The 27,251-nt window shown below is 41.7% G+C and overlaps 1 protein-coding gene across 1 annotated transcript; it reads left to right on the forward strand.

Annotated features, from left to right (window-relative positions):
• CBX2 (chromobox 2) lies at positions 1-26,355 on the forward strand. Its single transcript, XM_063293360.1, has 5 exons — positions 1-266; positions 369-412; positions 1,744-1,809; positions 24,453-24,522; positions 24,927-26,355. The coding sequence occupies exons 1-5, from the start codon at positions 195-197 to the stop codon at positions 26,292-26,294; spliced, it is 1,620 nt and encodes a 539-aa protein (XP_063149430.1). The 5' UTR covers positions 1-194; the 3' UTR covers positions 26,295-26,355.
• The last annotated feature ends 896 nt before the right edge of the window (positions 26,356-27,251 follow it).

The following is a 27,251-nucleotide window of genomic DNA, read 5'->3' on the forward strand; positions in this document are numbered from 1 at the left end:
GCTCGGGGCGTCGGGGGTGCGCGCGTTGCCGCCGAAACTGGGGTGACGGCGGCGGGTGAGAGGGAGCGCGCGCTCCCGCGGACTCTCGCCGCGTTCAGGCACAACGCTGGCTCCGCTAAGAGCAAGTCAGAGGCGGCGGAAGAGGCGAAGGAGGCGGCCGAAGAGGAGGGAGCCGAGCGGAGCCAGTCGGCGCCATGGAGGAGCTGAGCAGCGTGGGAGAGCAAGTCTTCGCTGCCGAGTGCATCCTCAGCAAGCGGCTTCGCAAGGTGGGCGGCGAGGCAGCGAGGCGGTGGGCAATAGCAGCAACGCCGTCGCCCGCCGCCTCGGCTCCCGCTAACGCGCCTCTTTCTTCTTCCCTCTCCTCACAGGGCAAGCTGGAGTATTTGGTGAAGTGGAGAGGCTGGTCTTCCAAGTGAGTCGGACAATGAAGCGAGCAGCTGAGCGCCAGCCAGCCGTTGAGCTGAGGGGCTCCAGGGCGGGGCTTGAGGGCTCGGGGATGCTGGGCCCAGGCGAGCGGGGACTTGGAAGAAAACAAGACGCGGGCGGCGGGGCTGCAAAACCCTAGCTGAAGTGGGGAGGCAGAAATCCCGGGACTGAGGGGACGCCCGCAACCTCGGGTGGACTTGCGAGCGCTTAGAAGTTACTTCATTTGTTGCGGGTGTTTTTACTCTTCCCTCCTCCCGGGTAGTGTGGGGGAGGAGGGGATAACGTTTCCTCCCGTCGGACGTTCTTTTGTTTAGTAGTAATTAGTTAATTGGGGCCGTTTCTTTCTTGGGCCGCTCTCCCGGCGTCGGCTTTCGGTGAACTCCCTGGTTTGATTTGCTTCGCTTCCATGTGTTGCATGTTGCTTTGCCGCTTCTGCTAAACGAACTTCTAACCTGTAGGCCGCCTTCACCTCCCTGGTTTTAACAGGGATACACGCGGTGGGGGTGGGGGATACAGTTCCGTAGAAGCATAAAGGCTCCACAGCAGAAACTGCAAACGCTTCCTTTGCTGTCCGTTGATTCGCTTCTGAACCCCGAATTTCCAACTGATGCATGTGGTGGGTGTCCTCCACCCCTACCCCCCTTGCAGAAGAAGGGGAAAGGGTTGTCAGACTTAGAGAGGAGCTTCTCGGTTTACCCCTCCTGCCAGCTGCTCTTGCAAACCAGACTTCCCTCTGTTTTTATCCTTTTTTTGCTTGACTTCTCATCTTACTCCCCAGCCCCCTCCCCACACACGTGCTCAAGTTATCCATAATGCATCTCAGTGTGCTCCTTTTTCTGATTGCCTTCCATGCCTTTTCCATTAAGCAAATTGAACGTGTCCTGTCATAAGGCACTAAATTTTCACCCACTTCATGAGCTGCTGTTCCGACACTGCAAAAATTTAAATTTCATCCAAGAATGAAACTAGTGTTTATTTTTATTCAGCCAGTCCTCCTGGCAAAGGCAGTCTTTAATTAACTATTACTTTCATCCCAACCTTCCCCTCTGATGCCCTCTAGATGGATTAAATTGCAGCTCTCATTATTCCTAGACACCATGCCACTAGTGCTTCTCAGGTTGGGGGTTATGGGAGTTGTAGTAGCCCAACAAATCTGGAAGACAGCGGCTTGAGGAGAGCTGAAATAGTGTATGCTGTGCCTCAGATATGCTGTGCCTCAAAATGCAGCCCTACAATAAACAATACCCTGCATTTGTTAGCTGTATGTTGCAAGAAAGCAGAGTACATTGTAGTGAGTGATCTGTTCCTCTTTTCTAGGCACAACAGCTGGGAACCCGAAGAGAATATTCTTGATCCCAGACTTCTCCTGGCCTTCCAGAAGAAGTGAGTAGGCCACCAACCTTGCTGAGAGGTGGGAGGAGGGCTCCTCTAGGCAGACCAGCTGGGATTGTGGAAACAGAATACAGAGTAGTTCATTGTTCCCCCAAATTGCAGTCCATTGGCCTGTTTTTCCTTGATACCTAAATACAGTTTTAAGGGCCTGGTTAATAAAGATGGCTCAGATGTAAAATTAATCTGTGGTACTTTCAGACAGGGCTTAATCCTGTTTCATCTCTTCTCTGCTTCTGCATTCCACATAGGGGTTACTCTGTAGACTTCATTCTGTACACTGATAAACTATCCACGCTGTTATGAAACAAAAAATGGCTGCTACGTAGCAATGAGGTGGAGAGGATTTAGGTCTGTCTCACAGGGTGCTGGAAAGAGGGGTGCTATAGCTAAGTCGCTGCTTAAGACAGCTGCCAGCAGCTTGCCTTGGCCTGGTGTAAGTTTTATGGACATTGAGAAAGTATAAAAATTGTCACTGGTCAGAAAAGAAGATACTAAGTGGTGTGTTCTCTGAATACAATGTACAAAAATATGCATAATATTAAGCAGTAATATCTGTGAGGGAGGGTCAGAAGGGGCAAGTTGGTGGACAAGGCATCACAATCTAAGCCCCATCCCTTTCTATGTGCATTGATGACATGTGTACATACAAAGGGGGTGTGGCTTGGATCATGTCCACTTCCTTGCCCATCTTGCTCCCATGCAGGTACCACTGATACTGGGAACTATTGAAGATGCATGATATTAGGAAAGTAATGTTAAGCTAAAATAGCTGGCACACAAAAGAAGTGGTGTTTGATGTTGAAAGGAAGGATGCTAGAGATAGAATTGTGCCCAGGGTGAAGGCAAGAATTTCCCTTTTAACTCTGTTAGCATGTAGTAGTTGCGTAGGTGCTGGTCCAAACTGCATGGACATTGAGAAATTTAAAAAATGGTCGAAATTAGTCAAGCTTGTGAAGATTCTAAGCGGCATGTTCTCCGACTACAAAGTCTGATAACAAACATGCACAATAATTGGAAAACAATGGAAAGCTAAAGCAACTGTCATAGAAGAGAAGTATGTCAAAGGAATTGGCAAAAGTGAACAGATCTATTTTTAGACTGGCAGTTTTGGTCTCCTGCTTTGTTGTGCTACACAAGATAAGCAGTAGGTTTGTCCATTGGCCCTGGAACAGCATCCCCCCAGAGATATCTATGGCTCACCCTAGCATCTTCAAAAGCCTTTGGAAACTTGGCTTTACTCCCAGGCCTGAGGGTAGGTAGCTACTGAGCCCCAGTTCGTTTCTCCTGGGGTGTTGTATTTATTCCTTCTGAACATTCATGAACTTTCTCTTTTGTTTTTAATTGTTCTTTACTTTTAAAAATGTAAACAGCCAGAGTCAGGTGGTCTAAATTTAAAATAAATAAATATGCTGATAGTTACCATTTGCAATGCTTTATTACATTATGGAATAAAACTCTAAGAAAAATGTACATTGCTGCATCCTTCTACCAAAATTCTGAACCGGTGTGGTTCAGTGGTTAACTGCAGGTCTGAGCAGCTTTCAGACTTCTTACAGCTCTTGTTTCCTGCACATATTTTTGGAAAAACATGAAACTAATTTCCTGTGGGAGTGACACCTTTAGAAGATTTATAGATTGGACCATGCCTCCTTCCCAGCTGTGTGCTGTTTCCACAGTGAAAAGCACAACTTCTGCCTCCTGTAACGTTTTGTGGGTTTGATCCTGTCCTTTGTGTCCCCTACATTATTTATCTAAATTTTAACTCCAGTTGTTTAGTCCTGGAAGAAAGATTGCTAAAAAAGACATGAAATATATTTATATGAATTTTAGAAATAACTTGGCTACTGTGTGATATATAAATGCTAAAAAGCAAATGCATAAAAACTGAGAAATCATTCTTTAAATGGGGTTCACGAGAGCAAGAGGCAATGGAATGTAGGACAAACTTTGTATAACTATAAAATTATTTGCATGAGATGTGTCTACCAGGCCTGGAATTTAAAATATTAGATAAATAAATCAAAGATGGGTCTATTAATAAATGTCAGCAAGAAACTGAATCTCCATTTTCAAAAGCTATGTCTCTTTAATAGATAGATATTGCTGTTGATTACCTATTTATGCTTTCTTATGAGTATCGCCACTATTGGACTAAAGAATCTAGTTGGGGTATTTAATTGTCCTTACCCTGTGCAATATTACTATAACTTCATAATGTTATAAAAAATAATGTATCAACCAAACATCAAAGGAAAATAGCATCACAAGGGACAACTAAATAAAAATATTTCAAACTTTACAAATTTATATATTTTCCCAAAATTGCAATTGTTGTTCTCTCTGTTTTTGTTCCTTAATCTGTGCAATTCTTATAACTCACTGAAGACAGTTCAAATGAGTTGTGCTTCCTGAGTATTTACAGATGAAGCACTCAAAAGTAATAATAATGAGGTAAGGGACTTTAGGATCTGTTGTACCAAAGGAATGGTAGATATATTACACGTAGAATGTTAGTAGAACATTGTCATCATAGATATCCATGTAGACAGGATGGGGGAGGGGAACACTTAGGCTGGGTACTGTCTCTCTTCAGTTGATGGGCACATTCTGTTCTAGGATAAGGTTTTCTACCAGTCAGTCCAAAACCTGGTGCAGGAAATTTCCCTTTCATTGACTTCAGTGGGAGAGTTAAAAATCAGAAATTGCTATCACAGTGTTGACAACTGCCTCATTAATATCAATATGCCAGTGTTTAGCATGTGTAGCTCAGTTCACAAGCATATCATTAATGTATCAGGCTGAGACAGAGATCATGTCTCAGAACAAGTGTGCAGCATGGGGTAGTTACATTATGACATTATGCAAATGGAGCTCAACAGAAGAATGATGGGAACATACGGAGAAAAGACATTCTGCGTAACAAGGAAGCTTGGTCCACAAAACAGCCTGCCACGCATATGGTGACTTACTGCTAACCAATTTTTGCCTAGAACCCTCAACAGGTACTTATCTTGGGATTCCAGACACACATGTCCAGCACCAAATCCTATTTCCAAGTTGAAGTACCAGACAGAGCATTGTACACAGGTAAGCATGGAAATGAGGAACATATGTTAAGCTGCATCTCTCTCCCATCTCTCTTCTGAACTCCTTTACCATATATATAAAACACATCCTGCATGGTCTGTGTTGTTTTAGCACTTCCCCTACTCAGCAGTAGAAGTCCTCATTCCTAAACACCAAGGGAGTCCTTCAATTGGCAAAGATCAGGCACTCCATTACAACTGCTGCCCGTGAGCACCTTTACTTTGCAAAATTACAGCTTCTATATGCTGAACAGTGCCCACAGTCTCTCACTACATCCTGCAGGGTGAAATATACTCACAAAGACTTTAGAATCTCCTTGTTGCCAGAGAGGGTGCAACACTGGGAAGTGCATGAGTATTGTCTAATGAATGATATCATTCACTCTTACACAAATACCTAGTGTACATCCAGATTAAGGGGCTATGGGCTCCAGCTGTCTGTTGCTAGTTCCACTTCCTGTGTTTTCCCCTTGCTGTCCTGCAGGTACAGGTTGAAGACCAAGATCAGAAGATTGTGACCTTTGACTATCAGCAAAACCCAGGATTTCCCCAGCTGTTCTTCAGTGAGGTATTGACCAGCTTCTCCGGGCAGATTCACATACCTTCAGAGCAGACAGACATACAACTTGCTGCCCTACTGTCCGTTAAGCCACTGTTTCCAACGCTCAAGACTCTTCTCTTTGTTTCTTCTGAGGCAGCTCCATCCCAAAGAGACCATTCAATAAAAGCTCCGACATTGTCCTATGTATTGTTTGTATTTTGTTACAGTGGAATAGGGACTAAGACTTCTTTTTCCGTAGACGTTTTAGCTGAGGATATTGAGAGTTGTAGGCCTACATGCTTGAAGAGCATCAGGTTGAAGAAGTTTGCCATAATAAAGACCTGCCTTTGTCTAGTCTCAGGATGGAACAAGAGACAGCAGGGAGTTTGGTAGACTCAAGACTAGCAATCCGCTCTACTTGATAAGTGCACTCATCTGCGTGCTAAGGGAAACCTTTTCTGCATGCACTGGTGGGATGGATGCCTAAATCAGTTAGTAGAGAGTCATCAGGGATACCATGAGATACACAGGAGTGAAAGGTTGGTCTAGTCAAGGATGGCAGAGGCTGCAGAACGAAGGATAGCCTCATACAAGGGGCAATCAATGTGTTGATGCAATGTTTCACTTTGTTATGCCGTGTCCTTGAGTAGGGACTTCCTCTCTTCTATGTGTAGTATAAAACATCTTTTCTGCCAGGTTAGGGTTCTTTTTGCTCTTGCTGCCTGTGATTGGTACTTAAAGTTTGAGGGAAAAAGAGATCACTCCTTATAGATCTGTTAGTTGTTTTGGTGTAGTAATTAGCTAACCAGCTCTGTGGCATTTCTAGCATATGGTACTCAGATGTTTTCTCTCTTTTGTCCTGACCTTTTCTCCCCAGGTGTCAAAAAGATAAGTGGCTATATTTTCCCACCACTTCCCCTGTAGAACTTAAAAATCTTTTGTTCAGCCCTATGCAATGAGCCACTGGAGGGTGCTGCTAGCAGTTTATGACTCTTCCTGTTTTGTGTGTGTGGGAATAGTTGCTAGGCCATTTCTTGTGTAGTTGGGCCTCCCTCATGCTAAGATGCATTATCCGTAGTCTGTTCAGACTCCCTGTTGGGGGGGAAGGTTGTGTATTATGAGCTTTCCTTCCTTCCCTTTGTATGTTATGCTTCAGAGCTGACAGAGGAGCATGTGATTTCTGTAAAAATATCTGAGGAATTGAAAGAACAAGGTTACTGCTGACAAGCGTAGGGCAGGGGTACTGAGGGGAGTTGCCATTGCCCCTGTGGAACTTTTCTGAGAGATGCAGATGTGCTGGATGTTGCATGAGCTCACTGGCTCCCTCTGTGTGGCTGGCATATAGCATCAGCAGTACACGGTTTGAAATTGTTGCAAATGTGTTGTTTTCCTGCCATTATTGTACTTGCTAGTTACGGATGTTTCTTCTGCTCTCTGGGGCTTAATGTGCCTTACATACAGGAGCCATTTGGCCAGAGGAGTGATGGTGTAGTTCCTGCATACAAGAGCTCCATTGATGCAAAGATAGAAATTTTGGATTCTATATTACAAGGACATAACACCTTCCTTGACCAGATGTGTGAAAATAAAGATGATATATTTGATGCAATAACTAATACATAGTATCAAGTAAATAATCATTCTTTAAGGAGGTTTGCACTATGAAGTTGATTTTGCCAGAAATCAAAAACTCACTTCTCGGACAGAATGCCCCTTGATTTTATTAGCTGCCTTGAGTTGTTTAAATTGTTTATTTCATTGGGCTTTAAAAAAAAAACTGTTGTTTTTATTTCATAGAAACCACTTTGATATTTTCTAAATGAAAAGTGATAAAAATATTGTAAATGAGGGAAAGAAATGTACTTCACAAGTCCAGATATATGATATATGATATATGGTATTTATGATGTATATATGAAATACAAAGCAATATATTTGATAATTTTGGTTGCCCTCTTCCATGGTTAATCCAGATATGGGTGTGCCATACATTTGCATAAGGACTTTACAATGTTGGTGGTTTTATTTTTGGTCCCTCCCCTGATGATCCCTAGCATAGAACTGGCCATTTTTTACAATGGCCACATGCTGAGTCAACATCTTTGTTCAGCTATCTGCTGTGGCCCCATTTTTTTCCCTTTGTTAGTTATAAACAACTCAGTCCTTATCGGCATCTATTTAAAGTAAAAGGGTATGCATCCCTTTACACTTACTTAAACTCAACATAGATAATTTGAGTGGCCATTTACTCGAGCTCTTCATGATGGTTTCGACTACCCTGAATACAGGTGGTACTCATTTAGCGACCACAATTGGGACTGGCAACTCGGTTATTAAACGAAGTAATTGCTAAGTGAAACTGTAGCTCTGCTTATTATCTTACTTCAGCTTTCCTTTGCTTTGCAAATCTGTGAAGGTCGTAAATGTGAGATTGGTCATAAAGTTATTTTTTTCATCATCATAACTGTGAACAGTCACTAAAGAAAAATTACCTGTAGTTTGATATCATTTGCAAACTTTGCCAGCTCACTGCTAATCCCTAAGTTAAGATAATTTTTTAGGAAGTTTAAAAAACTTCCCAACACAGATGCTTGAGAGACTTTACCTCTTCCCTCCACTGAAAATTGTCAGTTTATTCTTCCTCATTGCTTTCTGATTTTTAAACACGTGGCAATCTATAAAAGAGAAGTCATCTTTTTAAATTCTGTATTTTAAAAGAATACAGAATATAAGCAAAGTACCAAAATGTACAACAATAACAAAATTAAACAACCCATAAAAATAAAAATGATTAAACAACAAGAAAAAGCAACAAAAGTGAGAAAAGGAAAAAACAAATTCTTATATATTAAATTTATAGTCACTATTTACAAAAAATACCATATAATGCCATATTCCAATCAGATATAAAATATTATTGTAAAATATAAAATCTAAGCCAAAGAATAACATAATGTTTCATCCTTCGATTAGTAGAAAATAAGACAAATAATCTTATCTCATGACTGCTTCATTTGCTCAAAAGTCTTTGATAAACAAAATGTACTTGATTTCTCACATGCTGAGATTCCTAAGGAAGTGTCAGTATATGTTGTTCTGATTCTAGCTTGTGCAGAACAGCAGGTATGCTTGTGGTAAAATGGGGCTTTGGTTGCAGTTGGGCATTCTGGCCAAAATGTGCCAAAGCGACCGGTACTGTACTTACCATTAGCAGGGAATGCTGCATGTGGCACAGGTACAACCTTATAATTCTATTACAAAACATTATGTGAAAGCCTCAGTTGATCAAAGCCATGTTGGGCAATGGAAGACAATAATTATGGATCCATCTTGTGATGACCATGGCATTTGTAACACTGTGGCTTGGAAAGTCAGAGGAGTAAATAATAAAGATTGTGAATTAATGAAATGAAAGAAAAAGAATTATGAAAGTAAAAGAAAGGATGTAATTGATCTGAATAAAGCCTGGATCTTCTGAAGTAGAGTTAATATGAATACAAGCAGGTGTAGGTTTCATTATGAATGAAAGGGCTAAAATGTGTGTCAGAAAGTATAAATTGGTCTTATCTACATTACTGTGGATGTGTATGAAAGTAGGAATCCATATGTTGGTAATAGTTTCAAGCTACACTGTAGTAAATGGTGAAAATGCAGAAACATGGGATGCGTTCAAGGAGAAACTGACATTCTGAATGAATGCAGTCCAGGTGGGAAAATATTCTGACATGAATGGATAGGAATGGAAACAAGATGACTGTACAAAAAAAGAGTCCAAGAGCCCCCCATTGGGGGAGATGGCGGTGATATAAATTTAAATAATAAATAAATAAAATGTGAATGTGAATGGTGATTGCTTGGTGAATATCTGCTTTGAAAGAGAACTGTTGGCTTTAAATAAGCAGTTTAACCTAAGTATTTAAACATATGCATACAAATATATAACTACAAGCCTCCCAACAGAATGAATGGAAAGTAGATACCAAGAAAGAAGATGTGGATGCTATAAAATGAATTAAGATGGAGTGCCACATTCATGCATGAAAAAAATGCTTGGTGGAATGATGAAATGGAAGAGGCTGTGGATAAGAAAAATATATATAAGAGTGCTATAAAAAAAAGGACGAGAGAAAGATATGTGTATGGAGAGAAAAAGACTTGCAAAGAATGTTGTCAAACTTTCCATTTTATTATTGGGTATCTTAGAAGAAACAAAGTACATTGAATGCAGTGAGAAGGGATCACTTAAGAAGTGTGTGTGCTAAAAGAAAATATAGGGTTAAGCATGAACCGGGTGCTGAATTAATGTGGATTGAATAGAAAATTATTAGTAAAGAAATATGTTGATGGTTTGGTTATACAAAGAAAATGAATAAGGATTGCGTCACTTAAAACAAATACAGGTAGTCCTCGCTTACTGACCACAATTGAGACTGTCATTTCAGTTGCTAAGCGAAGTGGTCATTAAGTGAATCCAACCTAATGTTATGGCCTTTTTTGCAGCAGTCATTCAGCGAATCACTGCATCATTAAGCAAACCACATGGCTGTTAAGCGAATCATGTGGTTCCCCTTTGATTTTGCTTGCTAAAAGCTGACCAGGAACATCAAAAATAGTGATCACGTAACCACGTGATGCTGCAATGGTCATAAATGAGAACCTGCTGCCAAGCATCCAAATCATGATCACGTGACCGCAGGGACACTGTGACGGTCGTAGGTGTGAACACTAGTTGTAAGTTGGTTTTTTCCAGCACCATTGTAAGTCTGAACTGTCACTAAATGAATGATCATTAAGTAAGGACTACCTGTATATTAAGAAAGAATGAATAGATCAAGAGAAGGCTATAGACCAGAAAATTTATGGTTGGATGGAGCTAGTGAGATCCTACAAAAGAGATGAGAAGTTTAAAGAACAAAAGGTGGTATATAGATATGGTAGAAGCAAAAATTATTTGCAAGAATAGAAATGTATGGAAAGATGTAGTCAGTAGTGTATGTGAAAACTGGACTGAGCTGAACTTAACTTTTCTTTTAACTTAATTTCTTTGTCTTTATTACTTCTTGCTCCATTTCTGCAGTTTGCATTATGTTGCTTACCATGAAACAGAATAGTATGATGGGTATGTACTGTATGTATGTATTTGAAAAAGCCTTTGACAGAATTGGCAGGGTCACTTTCAGCCATGTGTCCATTGATAGTCTCAAAAAGCTCTAGAAGGTTAGAGAGGCAGGATTTGCCTTTGAGAATCCATGCGGATTATCCTTCTGCAAAACCTCTAGGTATGTAGTTTTACTTGATTATCCTGTTTACCCGTTTTCCCAGAATAGGTGTTAAGCTAACCATTCTGTAATTTCCCAGATCTTCCATGAATGCCGTTTTAAAAATTGGTATCACATCTGCTACTTAGCCCAGTGTCGGGAACAAGTTACATTTTTGCTAGGAGTTCAGTAATTGCACATATGAGTTCTAACTCTTGAGTAGATATCATCAGGACCCAATGATCTGTTACTATGCATTCTTTCATAATGTTGTAGAATATTTTCTGTGGATACCTCAGTTTGCTTTAGTTGTTCCAATTCCCTCCCTATGAAAGTCAACACAGAGTCAGATCTCCCTTCTATATTTTCTGTGGTAAAAACAGAAAATATAGTTCATTTAGTTTCTCTGCATTCTCCATATCCATCCTGAGCATCCCTTTCACTCATATGTTGTTTAACGGCCCAGTCGCTTCCCTGGCTGGTTCTTTGCTTTGAATATATTTAAAGAAATTATTTTTGCTCCCTTATTCTTTTTGCCATACTGTCCTGAAATTATAATTATTGGTGCCTACTTGACTATCATCTTATGCTTTTCTCTGTCAGAGTTTGTACTTTATGTTCTCTTCATTAGGACAGATGCTCCTTTTCCTGCAGGAAGACTTCTTAACTTTTACAGCTTCCTGGATACCATTAGAAAAACCAAGGCCTTTTCCTGGACTTGTTGACCCATACGTACATTGTGGAATACATTCCAGTTATATTATTGTGGTTTTAAATAATCTGTTATGAAACAAATTGGCCTTATTTTCTTTCACTATCTTTACTAAAAGCTGATAAACTCCTTCAAGACAAAACTGTCCCTGGATTCCTGATACCTCACTCTGGGCCAATTTCCATTTGACTGGAATTATGAAAGAAGTTGAGAAAGGCCAATCAGTTATTTTCATGGAAGTTCCATTGTGAGAAAGTATTGACTTTGCAATGTCTACTTTCTAATTATGAGTTCCGTTGTTATAGTGCGCTGTTTGTTCTTGGCTACAGGGAGAGATTACAAATAGCAGTTTCTTAAACAGCTATGCTGTCTCTCTCTCTCTCTCTCCTGCTCCCACCTGTTTTCTCTCGCTCTTTTTTTTTCTCTAAATTTGTTTTCTTAAACTTTAAAAGATGCATACACTTTAAAAGTTTAATCAGTAGAACTTCTATTCTTCCCTCTTCCCCTTACCCATCTGTGTAGAGGAGATCTGATATGATGCATTGTGTTTTACTACTGACAGTTGCAACATACAGATTTCAATATGTCATGCCCACAGCTTTTAATATTAACATTTAATGCAGTCCCCTTAATAATATGGAATGCCAAGGTGTCTTTCCCTCCAGTCAAACACAAACTGATGTTAATTAAGCTTTTGAAAGGTAGGCGCTGAAACTGCTTTTCTGCAAGAGACTCATATTCTCCCTAAAGGTAAATAATTTTTAAAGAATGTGTGGGTGAGGGAGGTATCACAGTTTTGATCAATAGTTTTTCTAGACTAAAATTTTACTGGATAATATATTTGATTTTAATTCTGTGGATATTTGGCATTCTGTTAACCCTTCATCATGGACATATACTTCCTTTGCCCATGCACAGAAATTTCATCTAGATTTTTTCCTGATACCTCATTTTCTGGTATCTAAATTTAAAGCAAGTGACTTTGATGATACTACAATGTTGTCATGTTTCCCATTTCAATGTTCTGTTAACATTGTAACGTTTCACATGTCAACTTCTTTCCCGTGTTCATTCACCCCTTCAGGCTTTTTCCATTCCTCCGCCCTCCGTTGTTTTGGAGCCTTGGAATGTGTGTTTGGGTTTGCGCTCCTGTTCAAGGTTACTTTCCCAGGCGTGTGTAACGGTTCCTAGCACCTGGGAGGGGGTGCGCACTGACGGGTGATTGGGGCGGGACTGGCTCACAGGCAAAGCTTTAAGTTTGTATTTGGCGCGCTTTTGCTCATTCTCAGCTTTCTCTGTATTTGCATACTATTCCTTTAATAAATCAGTTAACTTTAAGCCCGAGCTTGTGAGACTGAGTATTTGGGATTAGGCAACCATTACATAAAGCTGAGAATCATTTCAATCATCTTCCGCTAGCCCCATCCAAACGTTGGATAAGAGGGAGCGCTAGCGACGACCGACCAACAGCTTCGCGTGAGTGAAGGGAGCGAGGAAGAGCAGGATTCGACAAGGACCCGGCCCGCTCTAACTTCGAGAGCGCAAAGAGCAGCACGTCGAGAGATGCGGGAAGTTCAATTAGATGAGTTGCTGCTATCCATGCAGGAGAGCCTCAGGAGTGAACACAAAACCATAGTGGAAAGGGCAACGGGGAGGGGGTCCCCACAACTATCCTGGGAGCCCGAAATCCCCTTGTCACCGAGGGTGGTGGTAACCAACCAACCTATGGAAGAGCCGGTCACTCCTCGTATAAAAGCAATCGAGGTTAAAATGAATCTGATAGTGACAATCCTTAAGGATCTCCCCAGGGGTGCAGAGCCAACTCAGGAAGATTGGGAGGAAGAGCCGTCACAGCTGGCTTACCCAAGACACAGCACCCTGCCACCCAGGGGAAGGAGCAAGACCCGAGCGTCCCGCAAGTTGGGGGGGCGAGAGGCAAGACTGCCCAGAGATCGGCCACCCCTGGGGGCTCGGCGTACGCTGACGTTTACGGAGCCGCCACAGCCAGCTGAGCCGGTAAGAAACTTCCCACCGTTTGGGGTGAAGTTTGATGGGGATCCCACTACACTCTCCTTCTTTATTACCAATGCTAAGCATTATATGGAGGATTGGGGCCGAAGCTTTTGTTCGGAACATGGCAAAATCAATTTTATTGCCAACAAACTGAGAGGGAGGGCAGCTGATTGGTATGTGCAACTGTGCCAAACCGAGGCAACCGAGTTAGAGGACTTCGATGACTTTTTGTGGGCACTTAAACAGCACTTCGAAGACCCTTTAGCCCAAGAGACAGCAAAAAACGCCCTGAGGAAACTCTATCAAGGGTCCCTCTCCGTTGCCAATTACGCGCTGGAATTTAAAGCCTTATCAGGGAAGGTGGAAGATTGGTCCGAGCCAACTTTAATTGAAATGTTCAAGCAAGGGCTAGAACCAGAAATCCTCCGTTGGGCGCTAGGAAGAGACGACCCTAAAACGCTATACAGATGGATTCAGTTAGCGGGCAGCGCGGAGAACGCCCTGCAGACCTATGCCCATACTAAAGAACTTAGACAATCCCGAATTGCCAGAGGAGCGCGTACGATTGGACTTGCCAGCCGCCCTAAACCAAAATCCTGGGAAGAGGAAAGGGAACGACGGTTTTCCAAAGGTCAATGCCTGAGATGTGGAAAAGAAGGGCATCGCGCCACTTCGTGCCCTAGACGTCGTCCGGAGGAACGGCAGGCGAAACCTTCAGTGAAGTCGCCTGCCCTGCCGCGGAAAATGAAAGCTGCCATCGCGGAGCTAGACCCACCAGAACTACCATTCGGGGAAGAGGAAGAGGAATTACAATTCGAACAGCGGGCGGGAAAAGGCTACCACCTGCCCTGAAGGGCGCCGTTGGGCAGGTGGAAGAAACCGGGCGTGACCACGATTCGGTGAGTGGGAACTTCCCTACACTGACTGTAAAAGTTAAACTGGGCTCAACAAAACTGTGGAAGTTTGGGCCATGCTTGACTCGGGCTGCTCCCATTCCCTTATGCACCCTGATGTCGTAGCGGCTCTGGAACTGCCTACGTTCCCTTTGCCAAGACCTATGATCTTCACCCAATTGGATGGAACTATGGCGGGGGGAAAAGCAGTCACTCATTCCACAGGACTGGTTGCTTTACAAATGGGTTCCCATCGGGAAAAGCTACCATTTGTTGTAGCTCCAGTGGGGGGCCCTCTGGTTATTTTAGGTATGCCCTGGTTCGTACAACAAAATCCTTTTATCAACTGGCTACATAGAACTGTCACCTTTGCGGATGGATTTTACAAAGTACCCGAAAAGGATCTCCTAGACGACATGGAGGGTGGAGGGGTAGCGCACACCACTGTACAAACACTTCAACCTCTTGAGGGACTACCCAGTCAATATCAGGATCTAGCTGATGTGTTTGGGGAAAAGGAAGCAGATCGCTTGCCACCTCACCGAAAAACAGACTGTGCCATTGAGTTCTTACCTAATGTAAAGTTACCTCACCCAAAAATCTACCCCATGTCTCCCAAAGAGCTAGCCACGCTAAGGGAGTTCATTGACAAAAACCTGGCTAGGGGTTTCATTGAACCTGCTAACTCCCCGGTAGGGGCTCCTGTCCTCTTTAGACCAAAAAAGGATGGCTCATTGAGGCTTTGTACCGATTTTCGCGGGCTCAATGCGGTCTCAATATTAAATAAATATCCTTTGCCCCTGATCAAAGATATGTTATCACATCTGGCCAGAGGCAAAATCTTCTCAAAACTGGATTTGAGAGAAGCCTATTTTCGTATTCGCATAAGGGAAGGGGATGAGTGGAAAACGGCGTTTAACTGTCCTCTCGGGGCTTTTCAATACAAAGTCTTACCCTTTGGTTTGTCGGGGGCGCCTGGGGTTTTTATGCAACTAATCAATGAGGTCTTGCATGACCACCTATTTAAGGGAGTACTGGTGTATTTGGATGATGTATTGATTTATACTGAAACCATGTCAGAACATATTCACTTGGTGCGTCAGGTGCTGGCTAAATTGAAAAAAGCAGAGTTGTATGCTAAACTGTCGAAATGTGCCTTCCATCAATCACAAATTGATTATCTAGGATATAGAATTTCCGCTAAGGGCATTGAAATGGACCCTGCTAAAGTGGAAGCTATTGTGGCATGGGAGCCTCCCCGTACCAGGAGACAATTACAAAGTTTCCTTGGATTCGCCAATTTCTATCGGGCATTTGCCTAAAATTTTGCTGAAATCGCCCTCCCCCTCACTGAACTGTTGAAAACTAAAGCGCAGGGGGATACGCGGCGTTCAAAAAACCCAGGAGCGCTCCTTAAATGGACTCCGACCTGTCAACAGGCGTTCGAAGCGCTCAAACAAATCTTCACCACTGAACCAATTTTACAGCATCCAGACCCTGCCAAACCATTCGTTGTACAAGTGGATGCTTCTGATTTCTCAATCGGAGCACTCCTGCTGCAATCTGACCACTCTGGCGCCTTAAAACCCTGTGCTTACCTCTCCCGCAAGTTCACCGAAACAGAGAGGCGATGGCATGTTTGGGAAAAAGAGGCTTTTGCTGTAAAAACTGCTTTAGAGACTTGGCGACACTTATTGGAAGGGACTTCAAACCCTTTTGAAGTCTGGACTGACCATAAGAACCTGGAGGCACTAACCACCAGTCGTAAACTCAGCCCCAAACAGCTTCACTGGGCTGAGTTTTTCAGCCGCTTTGACTTCACCCTTAAATTCATACCAGGCAAGAAAAACTTTTTAGCTGATGCGCTCTCCCGCCGACCCCAAGATGCTGGCCCAGGGCCAACGGTCCAAGGTATGGTCTGGACCGAAAAGCAATTGAGTTTGGCAGCGGTGACGCGCAGTCAGGCGCGAGCGCATCAAACGCAAACTCCAGCCGCCCCGCCTCCCAGCCGCTCGCCGCGCTTGCCAGTTCCATCGGATTTGCAACAACAGTCGCTCCTCCACCTTAAAACTGACACTTGGTTACAATCAAATCAAAACATTGTAACTTTCACCGACGATTTTGCCTGGCGCAACGATCGTCTCTATGTGCCTGATGCTTTGCGAAAAACAATCCTCCAGCGCTGCCACGATGACAAGCTGGCTGGGCATTTCGGTTATTTAAAAACACTCCACCTTGTTCGGCGGCAATTCTGGTGGCCAACGTTGCTTAAAGACCTTAAAGCCTATGTCACAGCATGCCCTGTTTGTGCAGCAACTAAGCGCAAAACAGGCAAACCTCAGGGTCTCCTTCAACCTGTCGCCACCCCATCAGTCCCCTGGCAACACATATCCATGGACTTTATCATTGACCTACCCCCCAGTCAACGAAAGACCGTCATTTGGGTGGTCAAAGATTTTTTCTCGAAACAAGCCCATTTCATTCCATGCGCTTCTATCCCCACCGCGCAACAGCTGGCACGCCTCTTCCTCGTTCACGTGTACCGCCTTCACGGTATCCCCGCCCGTTTGGTGAGTGACAGAGGCACACAATTTACGTCACAATTTTGGCGGGCATTTTTAAAACTACTGGGCACCAAGCAAGCCCTCTCCACCGCGTGGCATCCGGAGACGGACGGCTCTACAGAGGCGGTTAATTCTACTCTTGAACAATATTTGCGAGCTTTTGTCAATTACCAACAGGACGACTGGGTCGACCTACTCCCTTTTGCAGAAGTCGCTTATAACAATGCCGTACATCAGAGCACTGGCCAGGTTCCCTTTAAAACTGTCTTCGGTCGGGACTTCGTCCCAATCCCTGAACTCCCTCATCCACAACCCCTACCAGCCTCACTCACTGACTGGGCTGACTCTCTCAAAGAATCATGGCTAAACATTCAGCAAGCTCTGCTCCATGCCCAAACCACTTACAAACGTCATGCTGATGCAAAGCGCTCACCTGAACCTGCTTTTACTGTAGGGGACAAAGTCTACTTATCAACCAAATTTATCAAGTCACCACAACCTTCCAAGAAACTTGGCCCTAAGTTTGTGGGTCCTTTTCCTATTGTGGCACAAATTAACCCTGTTACTTTTAAACTTGATTTGCCCCACAACCTCAAACGTTTACATCCTGTTTTCCATTGTAGTTTACTCAAGCCCTACCTGCCGTCGGACCGCTGGCATCCCCAACCCATTCCACCACCTCCTCTCATGATTGATAACCAGCAACACTTCGAGGTGACAGACGTCCTGGACTCTCGCCGCCAGCGCTCCACTTTGCAGTACCTCGTTCGTTGGAAACATTTCCCTCATCCTGAATGGGTGGCTGCCCCTGATGTACATTCGCCTCGTCTAGTGGCACGCTTTCACTCTGCCTACCCCGACAAACCAGCTCCATAGCATTGTTTTGGGGGGGGGAGATATGTCATGTTTCCCATTTCAATGTTCTGTTAACATTGTAACGTTTCACATGTCAACTTCTTTCCCGTGTTCATTCGCCCCTTCAGGCTTTTTCCATTCCTCCGCCCTCCGTTGTTTTGGAGCCTTGGAATGTGTGTTTGGGTTTGCGCTCCTGTTCAAGGTTACTTTCCCAGGCGTGTGTAACGGTTCCTAGCACCTGGGAGGAGGTGCGCACTGACGGGTGATTGGGGCGGGACTGGCTCACAGGCAAAGCTTTAAGTTTGTATTTGGCGCGCTTTTGCTCATTCTCAGCTTTCTCTGTATTTGCATACTATTCCTTTAATAAATCAGTTATCTTTAAGCCCGAGCTTGTGAGACTGAGTATTTGGGATTAGGCAACCATTACAAATGTTCCTGTGAAACTTTTAGCCTTATCTGACAAAAATTTGCATGCATCTTTTGAGTCAGTTTGAAAGTATCTTTGCTAAAACATAAAGTTTTCTTAAAGCAGATGGACCAGAAAATGGTATAGGTTTTTTCTGTATTAACCAAGATTTGGCTACATCACTGTCTTTGGTATGGGCCACTGCAAAAGCATTTATTTGGGATTGAAGACTTACATATGCTTCTTACAAAGCAACAACTAGCGCAGTTAAATCGTTACAAGAGAAAGTTAAATAATATCTCCTTATAACTTCACTTCATCTGAGCAATATAGAACTTTGATCTCTGCTAAATATGAACTGAACAGGCATTTTGCCTCCAAAATAATTTTTTTCCTTCCTTATGTGAGAGCCAGAATGATGTAATGGTTTAAGGTTGGACATGCATTACATGGGGAGTTGCATGTTCTAATCCACCTTCAGAACAGAAGCTCACCATGTGACTTTGGGCCACTCTCTTAGACCAACCTATCTCACTGAATTATTTGAAAAAATAAGATGAAGAAATCTAACGTATGCCAGTTCGAGCTCTTGAAGGAAATAGATAAATCTCACAGAGAGTAGAGTAGAATAGAACAGAACAGAACAGAACAGAATAGAATAAAAAACCTTTATTACATTATACCAGATAATGATATTTGGAAAAGGGAGAATTTTGTAAGTTACTGGCCTTTAGACCTGAGCAAATGAAGTAATGTAATATTATACCATCTATTTCACACAGGAAAGTGAATAACACATTCTAGACCTATTAATCAATAGCTGTTAAAATTTTGTTCTCAATTGTGGAGGAAATTTATTTACAGAAAGTGAGACTTTTCCATACTGCAGCTGCATGTCTCCCGTGTTAAATTGGCTAGAAATGAAATCCGTTTAAGAAATCCCTTTCTGGCTTTCAACCCAATCCTCTACTTTGGCATGGTGCTGACCTGATGTTCAGTCGTTTGCCATGGCTCCTGATTGGTGGATTTCCTTGCTTTAACCCTTCTGGACTGGTAAAAAGAAAAGAAAACACAATTGTACCAATTTTTTTTCTGTCAACTGGGCCAAAAGTGGAAAATTGCAGAACCCTTTGTTAATTTCACCTAGTTAAGGGGTAGGGGGGCACTTGCACTAGAGGAAGTTGGTCATGTGGATCTGTCCAATCACAGTTACTTCAGGGGAGAGTCCCTAATCTTTCTTAAGCCATTTGTCTTTGGGAAATCTTTGAAATCTGTGAAAGGTTATGGCCCTTCCCATTTTCCAGTGGATTTCCAGTGGATTGGTACAAAAATTACCTCATTTTTTAATCTCCTATTTTACTAGAGTTATATAGTGAAACTTTTTCAAATAAATCTGTATCCCTTTAGTTTTGATGAGATAGATATTACAGCTATTTCCAAGCCAGGCATGGATTCAACTATGTGTTCTAATTATAGACCTGTTTCCTTGATAAATATGAATGCTAAGATTTTAACAGCTGCCTTGGTCTGTAGATTACAGGTTATGCTTTGATTATTGCATACACAGCCGAGGCTAGATTTATACAGGAATTTCAAGCTTCTGACATAATCAGGTTTTTAATTACGTTTGTGCTCCACCACAAAATAAGAAGACTCCAACAGCTATAATTTATTTGGATGCTGAGAATGCCTTTTATATGTTTTGGTTTTATTTCTGAGGCAGGTTTTGTCTTTTTGTGGTTTCCTCAATAAGAAATTGGGGGGTGGGTGACTGTTTTAAAAGTCAATTAATGAGGGAAATCCTTAAAGCTGTGACATCAGGATGATGTAGAAGCCTGACAGAATTGAGGCTGCTTTAAAAGCCATTGTGTTCACTTGAAGTCCAAAGCACTTCTTCCAAATATTTTTGAAATGTGTACAGCTCTGGAAAATATACTGGGATCCTTTTATCAATGAAAAGTCTCCATTGAGAGAAAATCCTTATCTGAGTAGATCCTTTCATATAACATTACTTTAGATCAACTCAGTTCTGAGGGAGTCATTTTAATACTTTTGTAGATCTTTTTGTAAATGTAGTTTGATTTATCGGAGTGTTTCTTGGCAATTTATTCAACTCAAGCGTTTGTTGCTTTCTCCAGAAGTCATTGCTATCTCTGAAGCTCTACAGTGGTTGTAGGTTTTGGAGAAATCATTTGGAGCTCCTAAGCCAGAATCTTATTTTCATAGGAAGATGAAGGAAGATAATGATACTGACATTGGTTATTTATGCAACTTCTGGAATCTTAACAGTGTTCAAGATCCTAGCCTTGTAAACTTGTGGCATATTGCTTTAAGTAATGTGAAATTAGTTTCTTAGATGAAAATGAAGCTAATGCAACAACACACTGCTTCAGAGATACTGGATACCCTAAGGAATGTTCTAAATGGCTGGTTGCAATTGCCTTGCTGTTGGAGATTCCGTTCAGGGTTTGGAACAGGGCAAAGACCTTTTTGGTCAGGACAAGTCCTGTTGCCATCTTTGTAGCTGAAATTAACTTCTTTTAATCTGACTCAGTATTGATCACTGTGTTAAAGACATAAACGTATCTCTTAGCTATAGCCCTAGTATTTGAAAACTACCAAGAGCTATGGATTTCTGGGGCAAGTGACTGAGTATAATGTACCATGTTAGAAGAAAGATGGTATACCAGATCTGCAGCAACAATGGTAAAGCAATAACATGGACTAGTGAGTCATGTAGATCAGTTGGGTCGTCTGCATTCATACTGTGATACATTTGTTTTTGCCATGTACTCTCAATAAGTCAGTGTAGAACTAATGTTTCTACATCTCTTCTGTGTGGTTTGATGGTTATTTATTGGTCAGTCCAACTGCAGTCTCAGTATATCTGTGGGCATCAATTTTGGGGATGCTGCTGTAGAATATTGCACTAATAATTTTTTAAGCAACAATTTCATGTTCTTGCATTTTTAATTTTTAGGCTTGCTTATATACCATTTAAAAGGGACTAATTCTTTTTAAAAAAACCATCTCCTTCCCAATTTGAAAAATGCTGACATTTTAGCCTGTAAGTTGTGGTTATACAGTAATTTGTTTTATTAACGTATTGTAATCGTTTTGTATAGGAGAAAAATGGCTAATTGTGTAAGAGGTGGAGTGATATAATTGCCTCTGCTGAATGACAGCTGGGAGAAAGAAAACCTGTTTAAAATGGTGAGAGAACAGAGGAGTTAAAGGAGATAATTAACCCAGAGGGTTAGAAAGAAGAGAGTTGTGAGAAGGGATGCAATGAAGCTGGAGTTTGTTAGCAAGTGAAGAAAAATGTAAGAGTTAACTAGCCCAAATGCTGAAGAACTGAGGAAGTTCATGAACCAAAAACAAAGTAAAATTGTTCTTAACAAACTGGAGATTCTATTTCATTAATAACTTGGAAGATTCTGCTTGAAAATGGCTAATTCAGATAATTCTGTAATAAAATATTACTGACATCAAGAAACGTCAAATAACTAACATGTTGGCATTCTCAGGGAAACTGATAAACCTGCAAAAGTAAACTATAGTGATAAGATATGACCAATTCACATACATAATTTGTAGAAGCACTTGAAACAAGAATATATACAAGTTTCTGTACTGTTAAGTTTGTCGTAATAAACTCTGGCATTATCGAAATAAATATTTCCTGTATCACTTTGAAGACAAAGGAAAATTTATCCCCATTTACCAGGAAAAAATGTTGGAATGGTTTGCATAAGGCAGCCCAAGAAGAGACCAGGCAGTTGTTAAAGGTCTAATAACATATAAAGGCAGTTAATTGTGTTGGGTGTCTCTGAGGAATCAAAAAACCTTACAGGGGGGTACTAGAAGAAGATGCTCCTTCGGGCCAGTCCCAGGATTAGTATAAATTTCTGTCTACGTTAGATGTATCTAGCAGATGTTGAATCCTGTTTTCTGGGATTCCTGCAAACGCGTACTGATTCACCCTCATTTGGCGCCCCAAGGCCAATGTCCTGCTCTTGGAGGTACCATGGGTCTTTAGCCTTAACAATGTAAGGAAGCTCTAGTAGATTAGACTAAACAATCCAATCTTGTCCAGCATTCTTTTCTCAAACTTACCATATCATAGATTACCCATCCAGTAGCTGATGTATTTGCATAATCTTTCATAAGGGACTTTGTCAAACACCTTTTGAAAGCTCAAGTAAACAATATCTGCTGAATCGTCTGTATCCACATGTGTGCTTAACACACACAGTTAATAATATGATACTCATCACTTACTACACCTCTAGATGTTGCCTGTAGAATCTCCAAATAACTTTTTAAAAGTCAAAAGTCTTGAAAGATTTTCAGAATGCTAAACTACCATGCAATCTCATCAGATCCTAGGGAGTTTTATTTGTAAACCTGCACCATCATGCATGGTGTTGGAGAAGATTTCTGAGAATACCATGGACAGCCAAGAAGACAAATCAATGGACCATCAAACACAACCCGGAGTTCTCACTTGAGTCACAAATGACCAGGCTCAGATTATCCTACTTTGGATACATGATGCAAAGACCTACCTCTCTGGAGAAGGCTCTAATACTGGGAGGAAAGGTGGAAGGAAAAAGAAGAGAATGACCAGCATCAATGGATGGACTCAGTTACAGTGGCTATAGGTGCAGTGTTGGACCACCTGAAAGACCAGGTTAGGGACAGATCATCATGGAGAAAATCAATTTTTGTGGGTGCTAGGAGTTGGAGATGACTTGATGGTACATTAGGGGAAAAAATCATGCAAAATTACATTGTAGTGCCTGGAACAATTGCTCACTCAAATCTTATTGAAAACGTCTTTTTTTTTTTTTTTGCAAGAAGTACTTTTTCAACAAGTATCTTTCTATCTGCTCAATAATTTTATATTTATATTTGAAGCAATTTGTCTAATGATTTACTCTAAATAGGTATTAAACTAACAAACCTTATTCTCTGCAGCCCTTCTTAATACCAATACTGCATTGACCACTTTGAAATCTCTGCTACTTAAGGATAAAGTATTTTACAATTTTTGGTTATAAAATCAGCAATTTCAAATTTTATTCCTGTAATACTCTCTGATAGCTCTTCTCTGGACTATCAGTAAAGCCTAGAACATCTCCTGTTACCACTATTTTCTTCAGTTCCTCAGATTCCTATCTTGAAAGCATAACTTCTGGCAGGTACATCCAGTCTTCCTCTGTAGTAAAGACAGATGCAAGGCATCATTAAGCCTCTCTGACATTTCCTCATCCTTCCTTAATAATTATTTAGCTTCTTTGTAATCCAGTGAATCCATTGCCTTATGCAAGCATATTTTGACTTTGGGACAACACTCCCATTTTCTCAAGGAAGCAATCTTACCATTTCTTTGATACCATTTAATTCTGCTGTGACCTCTGGACTTGGCTGTCTTTCATGGCTTGCTGCAGGGATGCAGCTTCTAATATGGTTTTGGATAACCCCAAATATTCTGGATAGATTGGATTTTCCTGTCTGGAAAGATTCATCTTTTGAAATCCAGTGTAATTATTGGACTTCCATAGCAATTTTCCACATTAAATTATTTTAATAGGGTAGGGGGTTTGTGGGGGGTTTGTTTTTGTTTTTTTGTTTTGTTTTGCATCTTAGTAGAAAAACCATTACTTTTGACTGGATCTTTCTGTGTATATTGTTGCATGTATATTTGATATGTAATACATTTTTTTTATTTATAGCTGCTGTATACATAAATCAGTGTTTGAAAATGTACAAAATGCAAATAAAAATTAAACACAGTCAGCTGTTTTACTGGGTAAAAAGTGGCTCTCAGTTTTTTATAGTTAGTATTTTAAGAGTTTCTCTAGAGAGAATAATATCATCAATACATTTGAAGTTGTGCCATTCGTACTAGGAATAAACTTTGTAATAAACCAGAATAAATGATTTCTGTACACAAGGAACCAGGAGGGAGGGACAAAACATTTCAGCAGAATACAGAAGAATTCACTGAATCTAGTCTTCACTACAATAGAATGAGCCATTAAAGTGTGATCAAGGAATAGCAGTGACTAAATTCTGTAAAATCAAATCTGGTGATTTGTAATGCAGCATACTCTTATTATGTAAGAAACAAGCAAATGTTTGTTGTGCTGGTAATCAGTATTCCTATGTGGTGAGAAAGATTTAGGTCTATGGATGAATCGCAAAATTCCTGTTAAATTTATAGTGAAATTGTGTGAAAACGAAAATGAGGCATCTTCTAACATAAAAGAAAATTAAGAGGATAACTTTCTGTCTTCCCAGGGAACATGAGAAAGAGGTGCAGAATCGGAAAAGAGGCAAACGACCCAGAGGCAGGCCAAGAAAAAATGTTGTAAGTAATGGTGATTTATAGGACCTGTTGAAATTACGGCAGAGTCTGGGAGCCCAGCTTGCTTGTAGATACCTGGGTCTCATGTGCTGTGGTGCCTAGTAATCTCCCGTACAGTCTGGCTTGCTTCATATCACTTGGAGTCAATATTTATTCATCACTGGCAAAATTTAATTTTACCTAGGAAGGTAAAGTCTGTCTGTAACAAGAAACTTTTACGTATTCGAGTACAATAAGCAAAATACAAAAGCAAATTCTGGTAGTTTTGAAAAGTAAACTGTTGTCCAGACAGAATATTGATTATCTAAATTATATTTAAGAGGATAAAGCCTCAGAATGCTTATTGGAGAAGTGGGTCATGTTAATGTTGCTGTCATTCTATTTTGTCTTTATGGCTGTATTTAAAGGAACCTGAAGTACCCCCCAAGAGCAAATCCAGCAGCTCTTCCTCCTCTACCTCCTCTTCAACTTCCTCTTCTGATGAAGAGGACGAAAGTGACCTTGAGACAAAGAGAAGTCAGCGGAACAGAGAGAGTCACCCAGTGCCTCAGAAGAAAGCCCAGATTTTGGTTGCCAAACCTGAAAATAAGGACCCTATTAGGAAGAAACGCGGGCGGAAGCCACTGCCTCCAGAGCAGAAGGCAGCCAAGAGGACTGTCAACCTAACCAAGGTGCTTAAAGCAAACAGAAAGGAGCTGGGAGGGGGAGGGGGACCCAAATTGATGGGCAAGATGCAGCCACAGCATAGTGCTCAGAGTTCCGGCATTGCCATGCTTAAATCCCATATGAAGGAAGCACAAGGTGCATTTGGTGGCTTTTGTTCTGGAGCATCCTCCAATGATAACCTCTCCAGTATAGTGAAGAATACTACCGTTGGAAGCCCAAATTGTGGTATCAGCTGGCAAAGCTCCATTGTCCATTATATGAGTAGGATGTCACAGAACCAGAGCTCAGCAGATGCCTCTGCAGTGGGACGACTGACTCTGAAGTCAGCTATGTCCTGCAAGAGTGGCCTGGGAATGGATTTAAAACTAAAAAACCAGAAGGGTTCTGGGAACATGGAGTTGACTGTGCAAGGATCCAAAGTGACCAAGAGACCTAGTGGCAATTCATTGGGGGACCAAAAGACAGGGTATGGTGCTGGTGGTCAGACCTTGCACAATGGCAACAAAGTTCCTTCTGGCTCTCCCAGCAGCCAGCCAGCTTGCAACCAAGAGCTCAACCTACAAGCTTTAAATCTGCAAAGTGTGAAGAATGGCCCCAACTCCACTGGCAGTAGCAATATTTCTCATCATGGCTGCGGGGCAGTTGGCAAAGGCAGTGGCAACAGTTTAGTGGCAAAGACAAGCGTAACCAAGGGCGGCGGGCCTGGAAGTGGCCAGAACATTGCAAATACAGGGGCAGCCTTAATGGATGCAGATCCTTGCAAAGGTGAGAAACCAGCACAAAGAGCAGCTATTAGTGAGAGAGGTGTGGCAACCAAGAATAAAACCACATGTGCACAGGAGGGATGTCCCACAAAAGAAAAGACGTCAGGAATGTCAGAAGTGAGCACCGGAGAAGAGGAAACCAGCTCTGATTCTGACAGAGATTCTGCTTCTTTTCCTGGAGCAGGCCAGAATATGTCTGTCTCCATCCAGACTAGCCAAGACTGGAAACCTACCCGCAGTCTTATTGAACATGTTTTTGTCACAGATGTGACAGCTAATTTGATCACAGTGACTGTTAAGGAATCTCCAACCAGTGTGGGCTTTTTTAACCTAAGACATTACTGAGCTACTGAGATAAGCATTCTTCCTCCATCTCATCTGACTCTCCCTTACTGTCCCCTTGGATATTAGACCAGAGAAATAAGGTGAGGGACTCTTTTTCAAGAGTCTTGGCTTTACTTGTGTTACTCGCCAGTACAGAGGAGGTGTAGTAAAAGCTACAACCCCATGTTTTGCTGTACTTGGACATTTTAGCTTTATGATTTGAAATACCAGAGGATCTGGATATTCAGGAGAATGAAAATATATAGTGTTCTCTAAGAAAAAAATAGTTCCTTATTTTTCCCCCAAATAATGCAGCTCCAACACTTCTAAGCTCCTGGAACAAATTATGTTAGTTTGAACATTTGTGAACAAATCTATATTTAGGAGATCTGCCAAGGGCCGTATAAAAAGTAGGTCTTACATACATTCCCTTAAACTTAACTTGCTTTGGAAACTAGATGGTATATATAAGACAGCATTGTCATCAGAGGTTTGGAGCTGGGACTAATAGCTATTGCCTGAGTTTGGCTCAAGTTAAGCATTGATCTCTAGAAACATCAGAAATAGAGTTAACCTGTATGGATTAGAGAACTAGTGTCTCAAGAACTTGAGATAAGAAATCAACCTTGGAGAACTACAGAACAATGTCTCAAGAACTTGAGAAGACAGTATGGTTTTCAACCTGCCAAACATCAGCAGGTGTCACTCAGTGGGGAAAGCAGCCTCATTTTCAAGGTCTGGGTGTGCATGAGTGTACACACTTCTATGTAATTAAGGAGGTGTTTACACATTGGAAAATTCTACATGGAAAGCTATGTGAAAAGTGATTGAGTGTAAGTCATTGCTTAAAGAAGCCATGTATGCTGAGGAATCACTATATGTTTATGTTGTTGAGACCACTTGGGGCTCCCCAGTGTATTCATGCACATGTGGACACACACACATTTTGCATGCTGTTGCCTACACAGAAGAAAGAGA

The sequence above is a fragment of the Candoia aspera genome, chromosome 2 (assembly GCF_035149785.1).
Source record: "Candoia aspera isolate rCanAsp1 chromosome 2, rCanAsp1.hap2, whole genome shotgun sequence".
NCBI lineage: Eukaryota > Metazoa > Chordata > Lepidosauria > Squamata > Boidae > Candoia > Candoia aspera.

Excerpts from the sequence above, each read along its gene's own strand:
- CBX2 (XM_063293360.1), top strand. The coding sequence starts at position 195 with ATGGAGGAGCTGAGCAGCGTGGGAGAGCAAGTCTTCGCTGCCGAGTGC. Across the intron at positions 267-368 it reads TCAGCAAGCGGCTTCGCAAG|GGCAAGCTGGAGTATTTGGT; the intron begins GTGGGCGGCGAG and ends CTCTCCTCACAG. Across the intron at positions 24,523-24,926 it reads GCAGGCCAAGAAAAAATGTT|GAACCTGAAGTACCCCCCAA; the intron begins GTAAGTAATGGT and ends CTGTATTTAAAG.